This window comes from Ursus arctos, chromosome X (genome assembly GCF_023065955.2).
Source record: "Ursus arctos isolate Adak ecotype North America chromosome X, UrsArc2.0, whole genome shotgun sequence".
NCBI classification, from domain to species: domain Eukaryota; kingdom Metazoa; phylum Chordata; class Mammalia; order Carnivora; family Ursidae; genus Ursus; species Ursus arctos.
Genome location: NC_079873.1, coordinates 83,261,107 through 83,279,751, shown reverse-complemented (window position 1 = coordinate 83,279,751; position 18,645 = coordinate 83,261,107). Strand labels below are relative to the sequence as shown.

The window sequence follows — 18,645 nt, the reverse complement described above, 5'->3', positions numbered from 1 at the left end:
TGTTGAAAGGTCATACTACTAATTGGTTGAAACCATTAACTAAGTCTTGGTTTGTTGTCTTGCGGGGGCAAATGATTCCAATTTGGGCTTGTTTTTTTTTTCTTTTTTTCTTTTAAAGATTTATTCATTTGTTAGAGAGAGAGAGAGTGAGGGAGCCTGTGGGGGGGGGTAGAGGGAGAGAGAGAGAATCTCGAGCAGAGTCCCTGCTGAGCGGGAAGCCCCATGCAGGCTCAGTCTCATGACCCCTGAGAGCATGACCTAGGCCGAAATCACAAGTCGGAGGCTTAACAGACTGAGCCACAGAAGCGCCCCATTTTTTTCTTTTTTTAACAGCAGTGCATTTGATATGTACTTCAGTCCTCCTTCCCATTAAACTACTTACGTTCCCCTATTAAAATTTGGGCTAAACAAATTCACTATAGGCATGAATGAAATGAAACTCCTGATAAAATTTCACCCAAGGTCACTGAGGGACAAGAACACTGAGGTTGACTTATTTATTCCTCAGTTATCAAAGGCCTCTTTTCTCTTCTTGTCCTTTCTCCTTATACTAATTTGGGGAACCTCCTACCCCAGTGTACTCCCACCCCATGATTTAGAATTTTAAAAACGTGCAACAGAAGAATTTGACATGTTAATTTTATGGTATAGAGTTTTGGTTGGTTTGTTTTGGGGAGTTTGTCCTGTTTTGCTTTTTCACTGGAATAGGGTCTTACCTGACGTTTGATTGGAACTTCTGGAGCCCAGAACATATTTTCTGAGCCAAACATCATTGTGTTATGTACCCACTTGTATGATGCCTTTGTATCATACCTGACCCATTAGTTACATGGATTTGATGCGAGTAGCTTATTACGTAGAGGGGGCAATGGAGATCATTTTTTGAATCAGTAACAAATTTTAACTCCTTTGGACGTGAAGATTTCTTAGTATTTGTTCGAATGAAAATTTCAGTTTCTATGTCTCCCCCTTTGTCTTTCTCCCTCTCCTACCGTGGTTTTTATTTTTATTTATTTTTTTTAAAGATTTTATTTATTTATTCGACAGAGATAGAGACAGCCAGCGAGAGAGGGAACACAAGCAGGGGGAGTGGGAGAGGAAGAAGCAGGCTCATAGCAGAGGAGCCAGATGTGGGGCTCGATCCCATAACGCCGGGATCACGCCCTGAGCGGAAGGCAGACGCTTAATGACTGAGCCACCCAGGCACCCCCTACCTTGGTTTTTAAATCAAATAGAACTTGCTAAAAGCACATCATGTTCATTTTTTATGTATCATAATTCACTTTCTTTCATCTGTCCAAGCTTGTTCACTTCTTCCCATGAAACATATTGCAACAGGACTATTCATTGTCATTTTAACTTTAAAAGTGATTTTGTTCTTGGTGCTTTTGCTTTCATTGGGATTTGTATGATTAGCAGGACTTATTGCTTACACAGCTGACTCTTGAACAGTGCAGGTTAGGGGCACCTGCCCCCTGTACAGTCAAAATCTGAGTATAACTTTTGACACCCCGAAAACTTAACTACCTTTGGCGGGAGGGCCTTACTGATAACATAAACAGTTAACATACATTTTGTATGATATTATATACTGTGTTCTTAGAATAATATCTAACTTTTTCTTATTGTCTTTTGGTATTTCTGGGCTGCACAGTTTGTCTGTGAGTCTTTAAAAATTGTCACAAATCTCCAAAAATGGTTCCAGTGTATTTATGAAAAACCTCCACACACGAGTATGTCTGTGCAGTTCAAACCCATGTTCTTCAAGCATCAACTGGAGTTGTGTGGATTTGTGTTGTACTAGTTACGACTCCTGTCTTACCCAGCAGCAAACTACGCAACTTAGCAAGGGTTAAGAAATGTTTTGGGATTGTTGATGAATTTTTAAACCACTGATGGTATTTTGGTATATTTTCCTACTCTCTTTTCTATGCATGTGTTTATATATACATATTTTTAGATAATGCTTGTTGTTATATTCTGAACATTTCCTGATGTTCCCAAGTATTCTTCAAGGACATCATTTTAAGAGGTACATAATAGACCATGTGAATAGACCAACGTTTATTTAGTCATTCCCTCATTGTCAAACTTTTGAATTATTTGTTTTCCTGTCATTATAACTAATTGATAAATCTCTGTAACTCATTAACCTTTATGGGCTTTCCTGGCTGTTTCTCTAGGATAAATTCCTGGAAAGAGAATTACTTGGTCACAGATTAAGAATATTTTTAAAGCTATTGCTACAGATTTTTTAAATGTCCCCTGGAAAGGTCATACCAATTTCTATCCAATGGTATTTGATGTTTTTTGCTATAACATAGTGCAAAATGTTGTCTGCTAAATCCCCTGGCGTTTGTCTCCTTAATGATTTTCTTCTCAGAATAAGCAGGTGAAAATAACTTTTGGGTTCTCTTGCAAGAATAATAACCAGTTTGGAGTAATGATGTATCATAACAACCGACTCATAAAGTCTTTTGAGAAGGTGGGATGCCAGGTGAAGGTGAGTGGCTAATGTTTCTTTGTCATAGAAGGCTGAAAAGAGGAGGACGAGGATTTAAACTTTGCAACGAGGATAGACTCATTAATGGCTTTTACTCCCATCTTGTGATGGTTGTTAAATCCGATCCTGGAACTCCATGTTACCAGTGAGCTGTCTTTTGTTGAAAAGCTCTTTCTACTTCTCATTCTTCACAGAGGTTGGTCAATCCAAGAGCTTTACTCAAGGCATTTTCTAGGTCGCCGTTGAGAAGAGATAGTATTAGACCACCGGCAACTTTGCCATGTGTATCAGTTTATTGATGTTTGAGGGAGCTCTTTCTACTTTCTTGGGGAGACAATAAGGCACAGTGGAAGCAGCGTAAAATTTAGTGGTTGATGACCAGGATTTGAGTTCTGGCTTTTCCACGTAAAGCTGTGTAACTTCCACTAAATTGTTTAATTTCTCTGAGGCTCATTTTCCTTCCCTGTAAAATAGAAAAAAAAAACAACAACGAATAATTACACCTGCTCTGCTTACTCTACAGCTTACAAGGTTGAGAGACTTAAATGGGATAAAGTATGTGAAAATACTTTATAAACTGAACTGGACAAATATTACCATCATTTTTTAATGTTTTAATGGCAATTTAAAGTAGTAATATCCACAAGTATCCTATTCATTCCTGTTTTACAGATAAAATTGCTAAAGCACGGATAATGATAAACCACTTTGTATTACACAGTAGGACAAAGTTATATAAGATCCAGGACAGCTAGTTTATAGCCTGTGTTGCTTTTCCTTGTTATATAATCTTTATATGTACAACTCATATTTGTATGCCAGTCTGATTATACCTTGACTTTTTAAATCCAAAAATCTCTTGTATCAGCTTGCCATTAATAACCACTGCAAGTCGGACTCCCTTTAGTAATTGTTTGGTAGCCTACCTATGTACAAATTACTTAATGAAATAGTGTCATGTTCCCACAGCATCCTTAAAATCGATTTTCAGATGAAGTTTGGTTTCCATTCCCTAGAACGGTAGTACGTAGCCTTGACTTTTTTTTTTTTAGTATTGTTATTCTTTGTTCAAAGGAAATCTTATGGCCATCCCATAATATAAAACGGATGAAAGTGGAAGTAGTGTGTGTGAAGTAGAGATGGCAGTTAATCCCTGGAAAATCCTAGAGAACCTGTGGATCGTAGTTTGAAAATCTCTGCCTTAGAACTGGTTGGAGGCTCCAGTTCAGTTTAATACTTACAGTCTGTTCAAGTACATTCTGAGTATTTCTCTAGATATTCCTGTGCTTTCCTTGCCTTTGAATGTTATGTAACCTTTCTATTACTGCTTAAAATCAAAAGGAAATGCCTCCAGACAGTCAACAGTAATGCAAATGTTGAAATTAATGTGTTTTTTTTCAAAGCCAACTCATGGAGAAGGTGTGGGAGTAATTGGAGTCATCGAGTGCAATTTCTTAAAACCTGCCTACAACAAACAAGACTTTGAGTACACCAAAGAGTACCGGTGAGTCACACCCAACCTGGCATGTTTCTGATAGTTTCTTCAGATACAATTCTGTTCTATTCTCTGAAGCCTCTAAAATCATCGCTAAAAGCCAGCCAGATGAGTTAACTGAGAATTCCTTCAAATCACTCTTCCAAGATTAGAGATAAAACGATTTAATTTTTCCATTAAAACTTACTGATGCATGATAGAGAGAGCCCAGTTGAGATAAACCTTTAAAAAGTATGGAAAGAGCATGGGAGTCATTTCATAAAATACTTCTGGTGAAACAAAGAGTTGGGATCTTAATGAAAAGGGATGAAAGGATCTGCAGGTATCGATTATGTGGGGGGAAAAAAGCCACAGTTTGAAGTTTGTTCCAAAAGAGTTTCTTGAAGCCAGTGAACAGATTGAGAGGAAAGCAGCAGGAAAGACATGTGTGTTTTCATAGAAGCATCTAGATTTCATAGGTGAGATGAGAAAAGAATCAAAAAGGAACCTGACATTGAGGCTGAAGCAGCAAGGATATTTTTAGAAGACAAAAGAGTCAGTAAAGCCAGGATAAAATAGTTTGTTGTAAAACTTTTCGGGAGGAATGAATCATTCATTCCTCCTTCACCAAGTATGAGATATCTCCTATGTGCTAGGTACTAGGGACAGAAGAGAATGAAAGGTAAGAATCCTTGATGCCTATGAACAAATGGGATGAGATATGTGCACATAAGAAACTCACATACCTATAAAATAATTGCTTCAGTGGGGGATATATGCAAAATGGGAAGAGCCTTTAAATATGCCTGAAGGAGTCCTGCAAGGCTTCACAAAGCAGATTCTATTTGAACTTAAGCTTGAAGGAGAAATTGGAGGTCAAGGACATTCTAAACACAGGGAGGTATAGGCGCGAAGGGGCAAGCAGTGTTCGGGGAGTAGGGAGAGAGAAGGTATGAGGATATTTGGTGTCACTCTCCTTGAAGCCTCAGTAGCAAATTTTAGAGAGGGGGAAACGTATTTCGCCAAATCTCTTTTGGTATGTACACCAAAAATGTAATAAAATTAACTCTTCTACGTCAGTTTATCAGAAACCATAGGAATTTTAGGTTTCCTGCTTGAAAAAGAGACAGCTGTTTGGATGGCAACCCTAAATGAATTTCAAGGCAGTTGGTTCTTGATCACTAGGGCTACTCAGTGGGTATAGTTACTACCTGCCCTCCATTTAAGTAAAATGGCCTTTTAAATGTGAGTCTGGTCCAGAATGGAGATCTTTGATGAGGACTTGACTCTTCGGAGTGGAAGTTTAGAAACGACATCAGTTTGATAAGTCTCAGAGCCAGTCATTCTATTTCTCTTGAGTGAAAAGAACAGTGAATTTCTGGTGATTAACCAAATAGTTAAGATTTGTGAAATCCAAATATTAGATATTAAACATCACCTAACATCTTTCTTATATCATCTCTGTCACACACTCCCCCCCATCTACCTTTTAAATTTTAGAGGTATTAGACCCTGGTTTGTGATGTTTTGTTTCAGTATCATGAGTTTGAGGTGGTTGCAGGGGATTCAAATAGAGATATTCCATAGACAGTAGGTTTATTTAGTTATAAACTTCTAGGATTTTTGCCTTAAGTAGCTTAATATCTGCTACACATTTTATTAAAAACAGGAAACTAGTATACTATCCTACATACAGTGTTTTGAGGATAATAAATTTGCATTACTCTTATCCCAGTTCTGGCATCATTATCCTTTTTTACTCTATTCTATATAAATGAAAAGGTGTTTAGTTAAAAAAAAAAAATAGGGGACTTTGAGACGGGGATTAGAGAAAGCTGTCTGCTATCAGAAACTCATCCTAAGAGTATTATGGACATCAAAACTACCAATGCTAAAAGAGATGCCAGCCGTCACAGTGCTGGAATGTCTACAAATAAATCATCTGTAATATCACTCTTTAATAGTTGTGGATATCGGATTTCAGCTGCAACTACCAGGGCTCAAACTGACAACATTTTTAGAATGAATTTCGGCTTAAGAAATACAATGAACATGTACCCACTGAGCACATCACTGGTGCGTGGCACAGTGGCTGGGCTTTGTGGAATTTTCCAGAGAAATTCAAGACACGGTTACTGTTTTTGAGGAGCTTACAGTCTATTTGTAATAATGAATTGTCGCATCCATGAAACAATTTGGAGAGCAATAAAATGGCTGTGTGATCAGTCAAAACCTAAGTGATACGGTACAGGAAAAAATGGCCTGATAGAGCAGATAGGGAAGGTTTTAGGTGGAAGGTATAATTTGAGATTTGTCTGAAACGATGCAGGACTTAGAAACAGGAGGGAAGGGAATTCCAGGCTGGAGCTATAGCATGATCTAAAGTATAAAGTAGTACAGGAACTCAGAATGGGGGCGAATATAGGGAGTGGAGATAAGAGGCTACGGCTAGAGTGAAGGGAAATGGAGTTGACTGGATAGAGTAGGGCCGTGTCCTAGAGCAGGAGTTAACACCCTTTTCCTGTGAAGGGCCAGAAAGTAAATGTTTTAGGTTTTGTGGGCCATGTGGTCTCTGTCACAACCGCTCAGTTCTGCTGTCCTATAAAAGCATCCCTAGACAGGAAGTAAAGGAATGAGCTGTGTCCAGTACAGTTTTTTTTTTTTTACAAAAACAGGGAGTGGCCTGAATTTGGCCCACAGGGTGTAGTTTGCCGACCCCTGTCCTAGAGCCACAGTTCCCAAACGACGTGCCAAGCTGCACCTAACGAACTCACAGGGGAGCCATAGGGTATTTTAAATTTTCGAGGGAAACACAGTGATACTTGACTTCTGTCTGTAAATCATAGAAATTGTTTTGTCTTCCTGTTGGAACAAATTACCACAAACTTCGCGGCTTAAGACAATGCTCACTTACTGTCTTCAAGTTCTGTAGATTAGAAGTCCGATGTAAATCTCACTAGGCTAAACTTCAGGTGTTAGCAGGGCTACATTCCTTTCTGGGGGCTCGAGGGAGGAATCCATTTCCTTGCCATTTCCAACTCCTAGAGACTGCTGGCATTCCTTGGACTGTGCGTGGCCCTCTTCCTCCATCTTCAGAGCCATCGATGGTGGGTCAAGTCCTTCTCACATCGCATCACTCTGATGACCTTGCTGCTTTCTGTCATCACATCTACTTCTCTGCTTCTGACTCTTCTGCTGTCACTCTTCTCCTTTTAAGGACCCTTGTGATTACATTGGATAATTCAGGATAATCTCCTTCTCTTAAGGTCAGTTGGTAAGTAAGTAACCTTAATTCCATCCGCCACCTTAATTCTCCTTTGCCATGTAACCTGATATATTCACAGGTTCCAGGGATTAGGACACGGTCTTTGGAGGACCATTACTCCACCTACCACAACCTGCCCCCAGCCTTCGGAGATCTGTTTGTGTCTCACCTACAGAATACGTTCGCCCCATCCCAACATCCCCAAACTCTCAACTGTTGAAGCAACTCTTAAGTCTAAACTCTCATCTTAATGTCAGCAGCTCACAATCCCCAAATCTCATCATCTAAGTCAGGTGTGGGTCTGATGGGTCCTAGGGTAAAATTCCTCTCCATCTGCAGCTGTGTCTTTTTTTTTTTTTTGTATTTTACTCCCAAAATATAATGGTGAGACAGGCATAGGATACCAGTTAGAGATATTCCAGTTCAAATAGGGAGAAGAATGGAAGGAAGACGGAGTCACAGGTCTCAAGCAATTTCAAAATCCGGCCCAACGAATTCTGTTAAATTTCCAGACCTGCGACTAATCTGGGGCTTGCAGCTTCAGCCTGTGAACGTAAGGCTCTGCCCTCCGGGCTCGTGGCTGCCCCCTCAGAGTCCTCTTTCCTTTCGCAGGAAAGGGAGGGGCGTGTGCAGCTCAGGAGCTTCATCAGCCTGTTTCCTGACTAGAGTGTTGGAGGTCCACCAGCCTTCTTTCAGTTTTCTACTTGCCATCCCTTCAGTCCCGTGGGGCCACCCGTGTGCTAGTATGCCGCCCTCAAGAACCTTGTGGGTCTCACATGTATGTCACGGAAATTCATTCAGTCAGACAAGAAGCTCTTGACAGGTCTTTCCTACATAATCCTATTTCTATTCTTGGCTTCTGCTGAGATGGCTCTGGAGATCTGAGTCACATGTTTAATCTTTTCAAAGAGCTTTTTGTGTGACTGAATGCTCTGACCTTTTGATCTGAGATATGAGCAAAAGGTTTGCTAGCCACAGCCTTGGGTTTTTCCCTAGAGCATGCTTTCCTGACAAGTGAATGTCTCAATTTTTGCATCTTTTGCAGTCTGGATAGGCTGACGATTTCCAAAATCATTAAGTCCTGGTTCCTTTTCATCCAATAGTTCTTTCTCAATTTATTTGTTTCCTCCCACATTTTAATGTAAGCAGCAAGAAGACACTAGGCCACACTTTCAACACTTTGTGTGGAAATTTCCTCAGCTAAATGTCCAGTGTCATCATTTATAAGTTCTGCTTTCCACAGAACTGTAGGACACGATTCTGCTAAGCTTTCTGCCACGATGTAGCAAGGATCACCTTCCCTCAAATTTTCCAGTAGCGTGTTCCTCATTTCCTCCTGATCCTTCACCAGCAGCACCTAATTTATCATCGGTGACCCTATTAACAGTCTGTTCCCGGTGATGTAGGTATTCTCTGAGGAAATTTGTGTTTTCTCCACCATGCCCCTCACTTCCTTCTGAGCCCTCACCAGGGAGCTGTTTAGCATCCATATTTCTACTGACCGTCTGTTCAATCTAGAATATAGGTTCCCATCTCAGCCATTTCGGTCACGGTCCTCAAGTTCTTCCGGCCTCTGCCCACCGCTCGAATCTAAAGCTGCTTCCACATTTGTGGGCATTTGTTACAGCAGCACCCCATTGCCAGGTACCAAACTCTGTTGCATTCCTTTTGATCACATCATATCTTTGCAAGTCTGGGTGATTAGTGGTTGCTGTGATAAAAGGTAACATGCGAAAGTCAGTGTTGAAGAAGAAATGAGGGAAGCGGTGTCCAGTTTCATTCCACAGTCTGAGTAGTGGTACACTGCCCAACAGGCATGCACACTCATCCATCCCATTAGTAATTGTGGCTATTTAAGAATGAAATAAATTTTTTTTCAATTCATATGTATTATTTTTTCAAATAGATACTAAATTTTAGTACATAAATACAGATTAAATTGTTAGGACCTAACTGCTTAGTAACTAGAACTGGTACATACTGCTTTTGACCTAAGGGTGCCATGAAAAACTTGAGACACAAAGGGTGCCATGAACCGAGAAGGTTTGAGAACTTCTATCTTAGAGGGATGTTGGGTAGAGTAGTTGATGCCTTAGACAGTGAGACGTCATTGTGTATTCTTGAATGGGGGAGTGACTTGAAACCATTCTTTCTTAAGGATATAGTATAACTTGGCTTTTAAGGTGCTTTACATGAGTTAGGTCAGCTGATAAATCGGGAAACGGGGTGCAGGATGGATTAAAGGAAGGATTAAAGGCTCTTGGAGGAACGTAGGTGTGAGAAGAGTGTCTGAAATAAGAGTAGCCGTGAAGAAGGAAGTTTAGGACAGATGCTGTGAAGAAAAGTTCAAATGACTTTGGTGACATATTAGATAAGGGATATAAAGGAGAGGGAAGAATCAAAGACCATTGCAAAGTCTCGAATTTAATACACTGAGATATTGGCAGGATCATTGATAGAGCAATGACTCTACTTGGGGAAAAGGAACAGTTTCGTGGAGTGGCGATGGTGAAAACTATGTGGTAGGGGGTTAAGACAGAAGAATGAAGAGGAGGTAGTGGGTGTAGACCACATATACCAGGATTGGGGAAGTTAAAGGAAGGAGATGAATAAATCAGTGGAGTCAAGCCAGGGTTTTTTGAGAAGAAGTGGGATTTCAGAACATGGTTAACAGTATCGTGGTTGAGGTGGTGGTTACATGACTGTAAACATTTGTCAAAACTGTTAGAACTATACACTTTAAAAGATTAATTTTACTTTGTGTAAATTTTACCTGGATACTTGAGAACAGAGCTTTAGTTTTCTTTTTAGTTAAGATATAATTCACAGACTATAAATGTCACCGTTATTAAGTGCACACTACGGTGGTTTTAGTATATTCACAAATTGTGCAAGCATCACCACTGTTGACCTCCAAAACATTTCCACCACTCCAAAAAGCGACCCCTTGTCCATTAGGAGTCACTCTAATCCATGGCAACCACATAACTTACTTCCCTTTATTCCCCCAGTATTTTTTATTGTGGTAAAATACATGTACCATAAAATTTACCGTCCTAACCATTAACCAAGTGTATAGTTAAGTGGCATTAAGGACATTCACACTGTTACGCAGCCATCACCACCATCCATCTCCAGAACTCTTTTCATCTTGCAAAACTGAAACTCTATACCTATTCAACAATAAGTCCCCATTCCCACTTCCCCCAGCCCCTGGGAACCACCATTCTCCTTTCTGTCTCTCTGATTTTGACTATTCCAAGTACCTCATCTAAGTGAAATCACACAGTAATTTTGTGTGTGTGTGTGACTGGCTTATTTCACTTAGTACGGTGTCCTCAAGCTTCATTCATGTTGTAGCACATGTCAGAATTTCCTTCCTTTTTTAGGGCTGTATAATATTCTGCTGTGTGTGTGTATATATCTATACGTATACAGACACACACACGTGCAATACATTTTGCTTATCCATTCATCCATCAGCAGACACTTGGGTTGCTTCCACCTTCTAGCTTTCGTGACTTACAGTCTATTTTGTCTGATATTAGTATAGCCACCATTTCTCTCTTTTGGTTACTATTTACATGGAATATCCTTTCCCATCCTTTCGCTTTCCACCTATCCATGTCTTTTTTTTATCTAAAGTTCATCTCCTGGGGGCAGCATATATTTACATCATGGTTTGGGTTTTGTTTTGTTTTGTTTTGTTTTACCTATTCCAGCAATCTCTGTTTTTTGATTGGAGAGTTTAAACCATTTACATTTAAAGCACTTACGGATAAGGAGGGACTTCTGTCATTTTGCTCTGTTTTCTGTGTGGCTTCGAAGATTTTTTTGTCCCTCATTTCCTGTATTACTGTCATCTTTTGTGTTCAGTTGATTTTTTTGTAGTGAAAACTTATTTCTCATTTCTTTTTGTGTAGCTTTTATAGCTGTTTTCTTTGTGGCTACCCAGTATTACGTGATCCTGTGGTCAGGAGCCGCAAACAGCAATCAGAGGGCAGATCCCCAGGAGTACAGGCTCTTTTTGCCCACCTCCTGCAGGCTGCTCCGAAAATGTATGCACAGCTGCCTGCCATGGGGCTGTGGATGGAAGATGGTAGCTACTCCCATTCTAAGAGCTAAAATTTGCCGATTTACCATTCGAGCCTTCTGAAAGTTGCAAAGCATCAGTAGACTCTGGAGTTCCAAATAGTTCAGACGGTTCTGCTGGTGCAGTGGCTATCTAGGTGGGGGGATAGATTCCTGGTGCTTCCAACTCCGTCATCTTTCCAGAATCCCATCTAATCTACTTCTTTTAAAAATAGTTTTAAGGGACGCCTGGGTGGCTCAGTCAGTGAAGCGGCTGCCTTCAGCTCAGGTCATGATCCCAGGGTCCTGGGATCCAGTGCCGCATCCGGCTCCTTGCTCAGCGGGGAGCCTGCTTCTCCCTCTGCCTGCCGCTCCCCCTGCTTGTGCTCTCCCTCCCTCTCTGACAGATGAATCAATAAAATCGTTTAAAAGATAGCTTTAAAATAGAATTGTAAGAGAAAACAAGGAATAGTTCTTCATCTGTGACTTGAAGGAAAGATACAAACGTAGAAGTGTGAACGTTAGTAGCTTGGAGGGGAATAAGTGTTTGTAGGGGAGCTCACATATAATCACTCTTCTCTGTGTAGTCAGAATCTAACTTAATATTAGTAAGGTGGAGGGAGGTAAGGAAGAATTCCTCTTAAGGAGAGAAGAGGTCTACCAGACCCTTGGGAGTGGTCCAAGGAGTCCAGAGATGTTTTTTAAATGCTGAATCTGTAGTATTTCAGGTGTGTACAGCTCTACAGTAAGGTATAACCCTAGGTCGTAAAATTAAGGTAGGGATCAGTCATTCGAAATTGGCAGTTTTTAAAAGTAAAATTCAAAAAAAAAGTAAAATTCAGGTTTTGACTGACACACATTACATCGTTTGGCCCTAGGTTTGCTGTTGTTCATTTGGGAAGAGAGAGAAAGGGGTGGAGCAAGAGCCAGAACTGGGGTCCAGCCTCCAGGAACAGATGCGCAGTGGAGGGCTGTCCGTTGGGGCCCCAACTGCTGTGATCAACATTTGAATGAAGAGCTACGTAGACATTTTTAAGTTAACGTTGGATTGATTTGTAATAGAGTGCAGTATTTGATATGTGATCCTCTGACTTTCAACTTGGTCCTGAATTGTTTACCTGTTGTCATCTGACAGTTGGAACAGCTCCCCATCAGCTTCTCAGTGTGGCTCTGTCCTCGCTCTGCAATTGAGTCTTTTGCCATTGTCCGTAATGTCAGCTCTCCCACCACATGATTCTAAAAGCCCTGAAAATTTGAAGAACACAGTACTTTTTTTTTATATTTTAATGTTTTTTTATTATATTATGTTAGTCACCATACAGTACATCCCTGGTTTCTGATGTAAAGTTCGATGATTCATTAGTTGCGTATAACACCCAGTGCACCATGCAATACGTGCCCTCCTTACTACCCATCACTTTTTACAACTTGTGACCATTTTGCCTTTGCAGCCAAAGTGACCACTCAACGTTATGACTTCGTCATTTTGACATGTAATTTGCAAAGGCAGTGGATTCCCATCCTAGTTTCTGAAAGTGTAGATGTTCAGACTTAGGCCAAATCGTCCATATTGTCGGCTTCTGTTAAATGGGAGCATCTGAAAGATTGTAAAATCGTTCAACAGATCCTCAGCATTGACGTGCTTCTGCTTGCTTTTTCTTTCAGGTTGACAATAAATGCCCTTGCCCAGAAGCTCAATGCTTATTGGAAGGAAAAGACATCGCAAGAAAATTTTGAGACCTCAGCCATAGCCAGGCCAATACCGTGAGTAGTAAATACAGAATATAAAAAGTATTAGGGGTGATATCTATAGAGCAAATGGAAGGGACAAGGGTAAGATGGTGCTTTCGCATAAGGAAGTTTAATTAAAAATAGGAAATCACAGGTACTAATTTCATCATTCTCTAGACCTCTTCATTCTGGTTTAACACTTACGTGGTTTGGCTCGTAAATAGGAAGGGTTTAGGACTGTGAGTTTACCCTACAGGCAGTGTGATATAGCGGAAGACGATGGCCATTTAAATGAGACACTCCTGGGTTGAAAATCTGGATCTGCTTCTTAATAGTTGGGTGAGCTTCGGTAAGTAAGTTACTTCACCTCCGTGAGAATATGAAATTGGATAGCATGACATTTTTAGCTAACATTTTAGCATAACATAATACCTGGCATATAGTAGGTGTTCAGAAATGTTAGCAAACCTCCCTTCTCTTTATTCTTAGTGAACATTGTTGGACCTGTACCAAGGAATTTGAGGGTAGAAGTAGAGAACCCAGCATATCAGGAAAAAGGTAGAATTTATTGAATCTAAGGTGGGGAATTACGTACAGAACTGTGGATCCGGATGACATGCCTCAGTGAGCCAGGGAAGGAGCATAAAACAGAGGCTAGAATGTGTAACAACACATACATGATCAGTTACGCCACCATCATGACAGAGTGTTAAAAGTTCATTTTGGGGTTGTCATCTGTGAGGCTTTTTTTTTAATGGAAGTTATCAGGCTAACGTACGATACAAAATTTTGTTTCAAATGCAACAAGATCAGTTGTTGTGCGAATCACTGTCTTAGTCGAAGGATCTCTGGGCATGTCCAGTCTCTGTGGTTTTCAAAGAAATGCCAACTTAGACGAGATGCCTTTTTTTTTTTTTTTTGCCTTTCAGATACGCAGTGATTAATGCAATGAAGCGAATGTTCATATATTGCTAGAGTGTGTGTGTATGTGTTATAGAATCTCTCTGGAGGCAGAATTGTAATAATTATTATTGTTTATTGAGAACTTATATGCCAGGCCCTGGTCTAAGTTCTTGACATGTAGTGACATTTATTTGACCATTACAACAACCCTATGAGGTAGCAGAATCATATTGTTCCCTCTTTACTAATGTAGACGCTGATGCACGAAGAGCTTAAGTAACTTCCTTAAGATGAAACAGGTAGAAAGTGGTAGATACCAGGTTCAAATGTAGGCAGTCAGTCCCCCCAAATCCAAGTTCGTAGCCATGACACTCTTCTGGGAGGATACAGTGAGGGGAATATGGTGTAACCCCTTCAGCTACCTATGTGTTGCAAGCACGAGCTAAATCCCTCTCCTGGCTGCCTGGATGGAAGGATCTACCATAGTCTGAGGTGACCTGACACAAGGAGTTGCCGTCTCTAACTCTTGTCTCCAAGACAGTAATATTGGCATGCTTCTGCAAGCAGCTCTTCTGTGCATTTACATGTAAAACCAAAGCCACTATGACCTTTCCTCTCCCTACCACCGCAGCTGAAAGTGCTTTTTGCTGTCTCTGGCTCTAAATAAAACAGTGGCTGTATGGAAGTATATGGACACCAGAGGTCAGGCCTGAGCTTAGAGCTTAGAGGTGACAAGACTGGAGCAGCCTGGAGCTAGGAGACAGGAAGCTGTATATCCAAAACCATGTATGAATTCTCTTTGTTAAAACAGAGTTTTAAACAAGAAGAGGACATTGTCTTTGAGTGGTAGAAATAGGAGTGTCTTTTCTTTTTTATATCTTTCTGTATTTTCCAGTTTTTCTATAAGAAGCTTATATTTTTATAGCTAGGAGAAAAGCCATCATTTAAAAAGATAAGGAAGGGACGCCTGCATGGCTCATTCGGTAAGCGTCTGACTCTTGATTTCAGCTCAGGTCATGATCTCCAGGTCATGAGATCAAGCCCCACATCGGGCTCCACTCTGGGCATGGAGCCTGTGTAAGATTCTCTCCCTCTGCCTCTGCCCCTTCTCCTCCCCACTCCACCCCCTGCTGACGCATGCGTGTGTGTGTGTGTGTGTGTGTGTGTGCGCGCGCGCACATGCGTGCTCTCTCTCTCTCTCTCAAAAAAAAAGATAAGACCAAAAAAAACAAGAACTAAGACATAACCATATCACTCTATTGAAATGGCTACTAGAAGAGCAGTCTAAATGTAACATAAACGCATCGTGCTCTAGGCTAAATGATATGTTTCTCTAATCGGCCCTCTTTCTGCTTCTTTTCTCCAGCCTTCTCCCTCTAGCCTGCTTTTCACACCTCAGATGCTGACTGCTTCTGTGAGATACACACTGCCTCTTTCCACAGAGAAACACATGCACTCTGAGGCATAGGTGACTGGGGTCCACTTCCTGGCAGGGATGGGAGTGGTTTGTGTCTCAAGAATAGAACTCTGGAAGGATTTTACCTCAATTTAACCAATTGTTGGACTGGAGCCACCATACCTAGTTAGGAAATTTAATCACATTTATAGGACATTTTTAAGATTAATGTTGGGAATATCAACCTAATAAAATTTTGATTGAAGTATAAACAAAGACTTGAACAGAAAAAAGAGAGGACTAGGGATTCCGCAGGGAAATGGGGGGAGAGTTTATGATGATGATGCTTCCGTGACTCCCACAAGTGCATTTTAAACCTGTCACACAGTTGGATAGAAGCAAATAAAATGATTCTATGGGTTTTATTTCTTGGTAATATTGTTACACATATATATTTATATGTATATAAATTTTTTCCTAGTTACTTAATTTTAGAGTCAAAATTATCCTCTTGCTTGCTTAGAACAAGAGATTCTGGATAAACATTATTTACTTCCATAAATAATGGTAGCTTACCATGTTAATACTTATAACTATTTTTCATATCCATATCTGTTGTAGTTCTATTATTTTATTTGTGAAGTTCAAGATACATATTTTAGATGCCTTGACCATAACATCACAGTTCTAACACATTTCATATATAAAATTTTGTTCTTTCACTTTTAGGGTGTGCCTTTCTGATGTAAGGGCACAGAGCTAGGATATACACAGTCATACTTCTGTTTTCCTTCATTCAGGAAGATTCCCGACCAGACGTGGGTACAGTGTGATGAGTGTCTTAAATGGAGGAAGCTTCCTGGCAAGGTTGATCCGTCTACATTACCTGCAAGATGGTTTTGTTACTATAATTCCCATCCAAAGTACAGGTAAGGTTGGGACTCGGTACTGTGTTAGAGAAAATTCCTGATTTGTCTCTATATCCTAAAACACTTTTAAAAAAAAGATTTTTGGGGGGTGCCTGGGTGGCTCAGTTGTTAAGCGTCTGCCTTTGGCTCAGGGCGTGATCCCAGGGTCCTGGGATCGAGCCCCGCTCAGGCTCCCTGCTCCGCTGCGAGCCTGCTTCTTCCTCTCCCACTCCCCCTGCTTGTGTTCCCTCTCTCACTGGATGTCTCTCTCTCTGTCAAATAAATAAATAAAATCTTTAAAAAGAAAGATTTTTTTTGAGTATAGTTGACATATAACGTTACATTCGTTTCAGATGTCTGACATGAGCATAGGGATTTGACAAGTGTATGTGTTCCGCTGTGCTCCCCATAAGTGTGGCTCCCATCTGTCCCCATGCAACACTATTACAGTACCAATGATCGTATTCCCCTTGCTGTACCTTTTATTCCCAGGACTTAACTCATTCCATAACCAGAACCCTACTCCCTTGCACTCATTTCGCCCACTTAAAACCCTTTATCTCAAGTCGACACTCTGCACCCTGGCATCCGAGCCCCTTGCTAACCGATCCCACCCTCCCTGTCCGGCCCTAGTTTTCATTGTAACTTCATACAAATGGTACGCTTTAGGCAGGCCTGTGGCTCCAGTAGCCCCTGCCCGCGCCATGCTTGTTCCCTCCGCATTACTCAGTAGGGTCATTCTACTTGCTTGCGGTGAGTTTCTGCATTCCATCTGCCTATCCACATCCTATCCATCTGGGAAGCGGACGTATTCTTGTGTGAGGCTTCTCCTGGTGACAGTGGTTTATAGTGATTTTATGCTGGGTTCCTGTGGTGGTTAACTCTTGACATTTGTTCACATACTGTTTGGTATTCTTTAGATGGTTTTCGTATGTGTATACTTTGGCTCTTCAAGAGATTGTAAACTATTCGAGAACAAGGGCTTTACATTTCAGGTGGAGTTGATGATTTTCTTCATGTGCTTCCCTTCCTCTGCCTAAATCTATCATAGTACCTGTTGCACATTTAGTGCCGTCTGTTCACCTGTCCCTTGTGGCATCTAACATCCAGATACTGCCTGGCATATCGGTGAGCATGCATTTCAATTTAACAAATATTTTCGGTTTGACTCCGTAGTCAACACAGGTTCACAATAATGACTCCGTCTGCTTCACTTCAGCTGTGACTTTCTTAATATTTTTTTCTGTGGGATAAATGCTGATAGAAAAAAAAGGTACTGAAACAGGGTATATATGCATTTTAGGACAAACGTTTGAAATGGAGGAAATTAAGTAAATGAGGTCTAGGTCTGTGATGAGTAAGCATTCCCCCATCATCTCCAGACGTGCCTAAGCCCCTCTCCCTGGACAGTAACTGGGACTGCGGGACTAGAATGTGGGACTGAGTGCTTAGGAGTCTCATTTTTGAAGCCTGGATCTTCTCTCAGTTTACACTTTAATCCAGGAGACATAGCCTATAGCCTCCCAGGACATGCGTCTTTATAAAATGGGTACAACACAAGGTTTCCAGTTATTACTAATTTTCGTTTATTTGTTCTGGGATTGCTTTTGATCATTGAATACATTTTCTAGTACTCCTTTTAGTGTTTACTCCTAAGATTCTCTTCCTTGGGCTCTACATATAGCAGATGTATTTCCATTTATAGAATTTTCCTTTCTCTCCTCTTTGCCTAGTCTCCACTGTGTTGTTTTTACAACATAAGCTGCTAATCCCTTATTGCTTCCCTCTATCATAGCCTCTGATTTTCTTCTTCAGGCGTCATCACTTAGTTTAGGGATTCTCATGCTTCTAGATGGCACCTTGGGAATTACTTTCTTTGTAAACAAGAGGCAAAAGACCCAGGTTCTAGTCTCAGCAGTCATCTCTTTGTATGGAACCTCAGGCAGGTCTCTCTTGTGTTTGAAATCTACCGTGGAAAAATAGAGATTATGCTTCTTGCCATCCACCATCGTAGGAATTTTGTAGCTGTCAAGGACTTCGAATGTCTTGGGGGGAAAGGTGATATGTGCACCAAAAATAATTAAATGATGGTGTGCCTTGAAGTAAGAATTGCTACATGGAGGACGCCTGGGTGGCTCAGTTGTTAAGCGTCTGCCTTCGGCTCAGGTCATGATCCCAGGGTCCTGGGATTGAATCCCGCATCGGGCTCCCTGCTCAGCAGGGGAGTCTGCTTCTCCTTCTGCCTCTGCCCCTCCCACCTGCTCGTGCACATGCTCACGCGCTCTCTCTCTCTCTCCCTCCCTCTCAAATAAATAAAATCTTTAAAAAAAAGAATCCTCACATGGCAACATGGCACACGGGTCTTATAATGTGGGTGGAGTCTGCACTCTGTAA

The 18,645-nt window shown here is 40.9% G+C and overlaps 1 protein-coding gene across 3 annotated transcripts in view; it reads left to right on the top strand.

Moving 5' to 3' along the window:
* Positions 1-18,645, top strand: part of MORC4 (MORC family CW-type zinc finger 4) — a 55,361-nt gene that overhangs the window by 17,298 nt on the left and 19,418 nt on the right. For all 3 annotated transcript variants that reach the window (XM_026478793.4, XM_057313500.1, XM_057313495.1), the window contains 4 exons: positions 2,384-2,503; positions 3,907-4,007; positions 12,979-13,077; positions 16,144-16,272. In XM_026478793.4, coding sequence (XP_026334578.1) covers positions 2,384-2,503; positions 3,907-4,007; positions 12,979-13,077; positions 16,144-16,272 — 449 coding nt within the window. The remainder of the gene's footprint in view (positions 1-2,383; positions 2,504-3,906; positions 4,008-12,978; positions 13,078-16,143; positions 16,273-18,645) is intronic.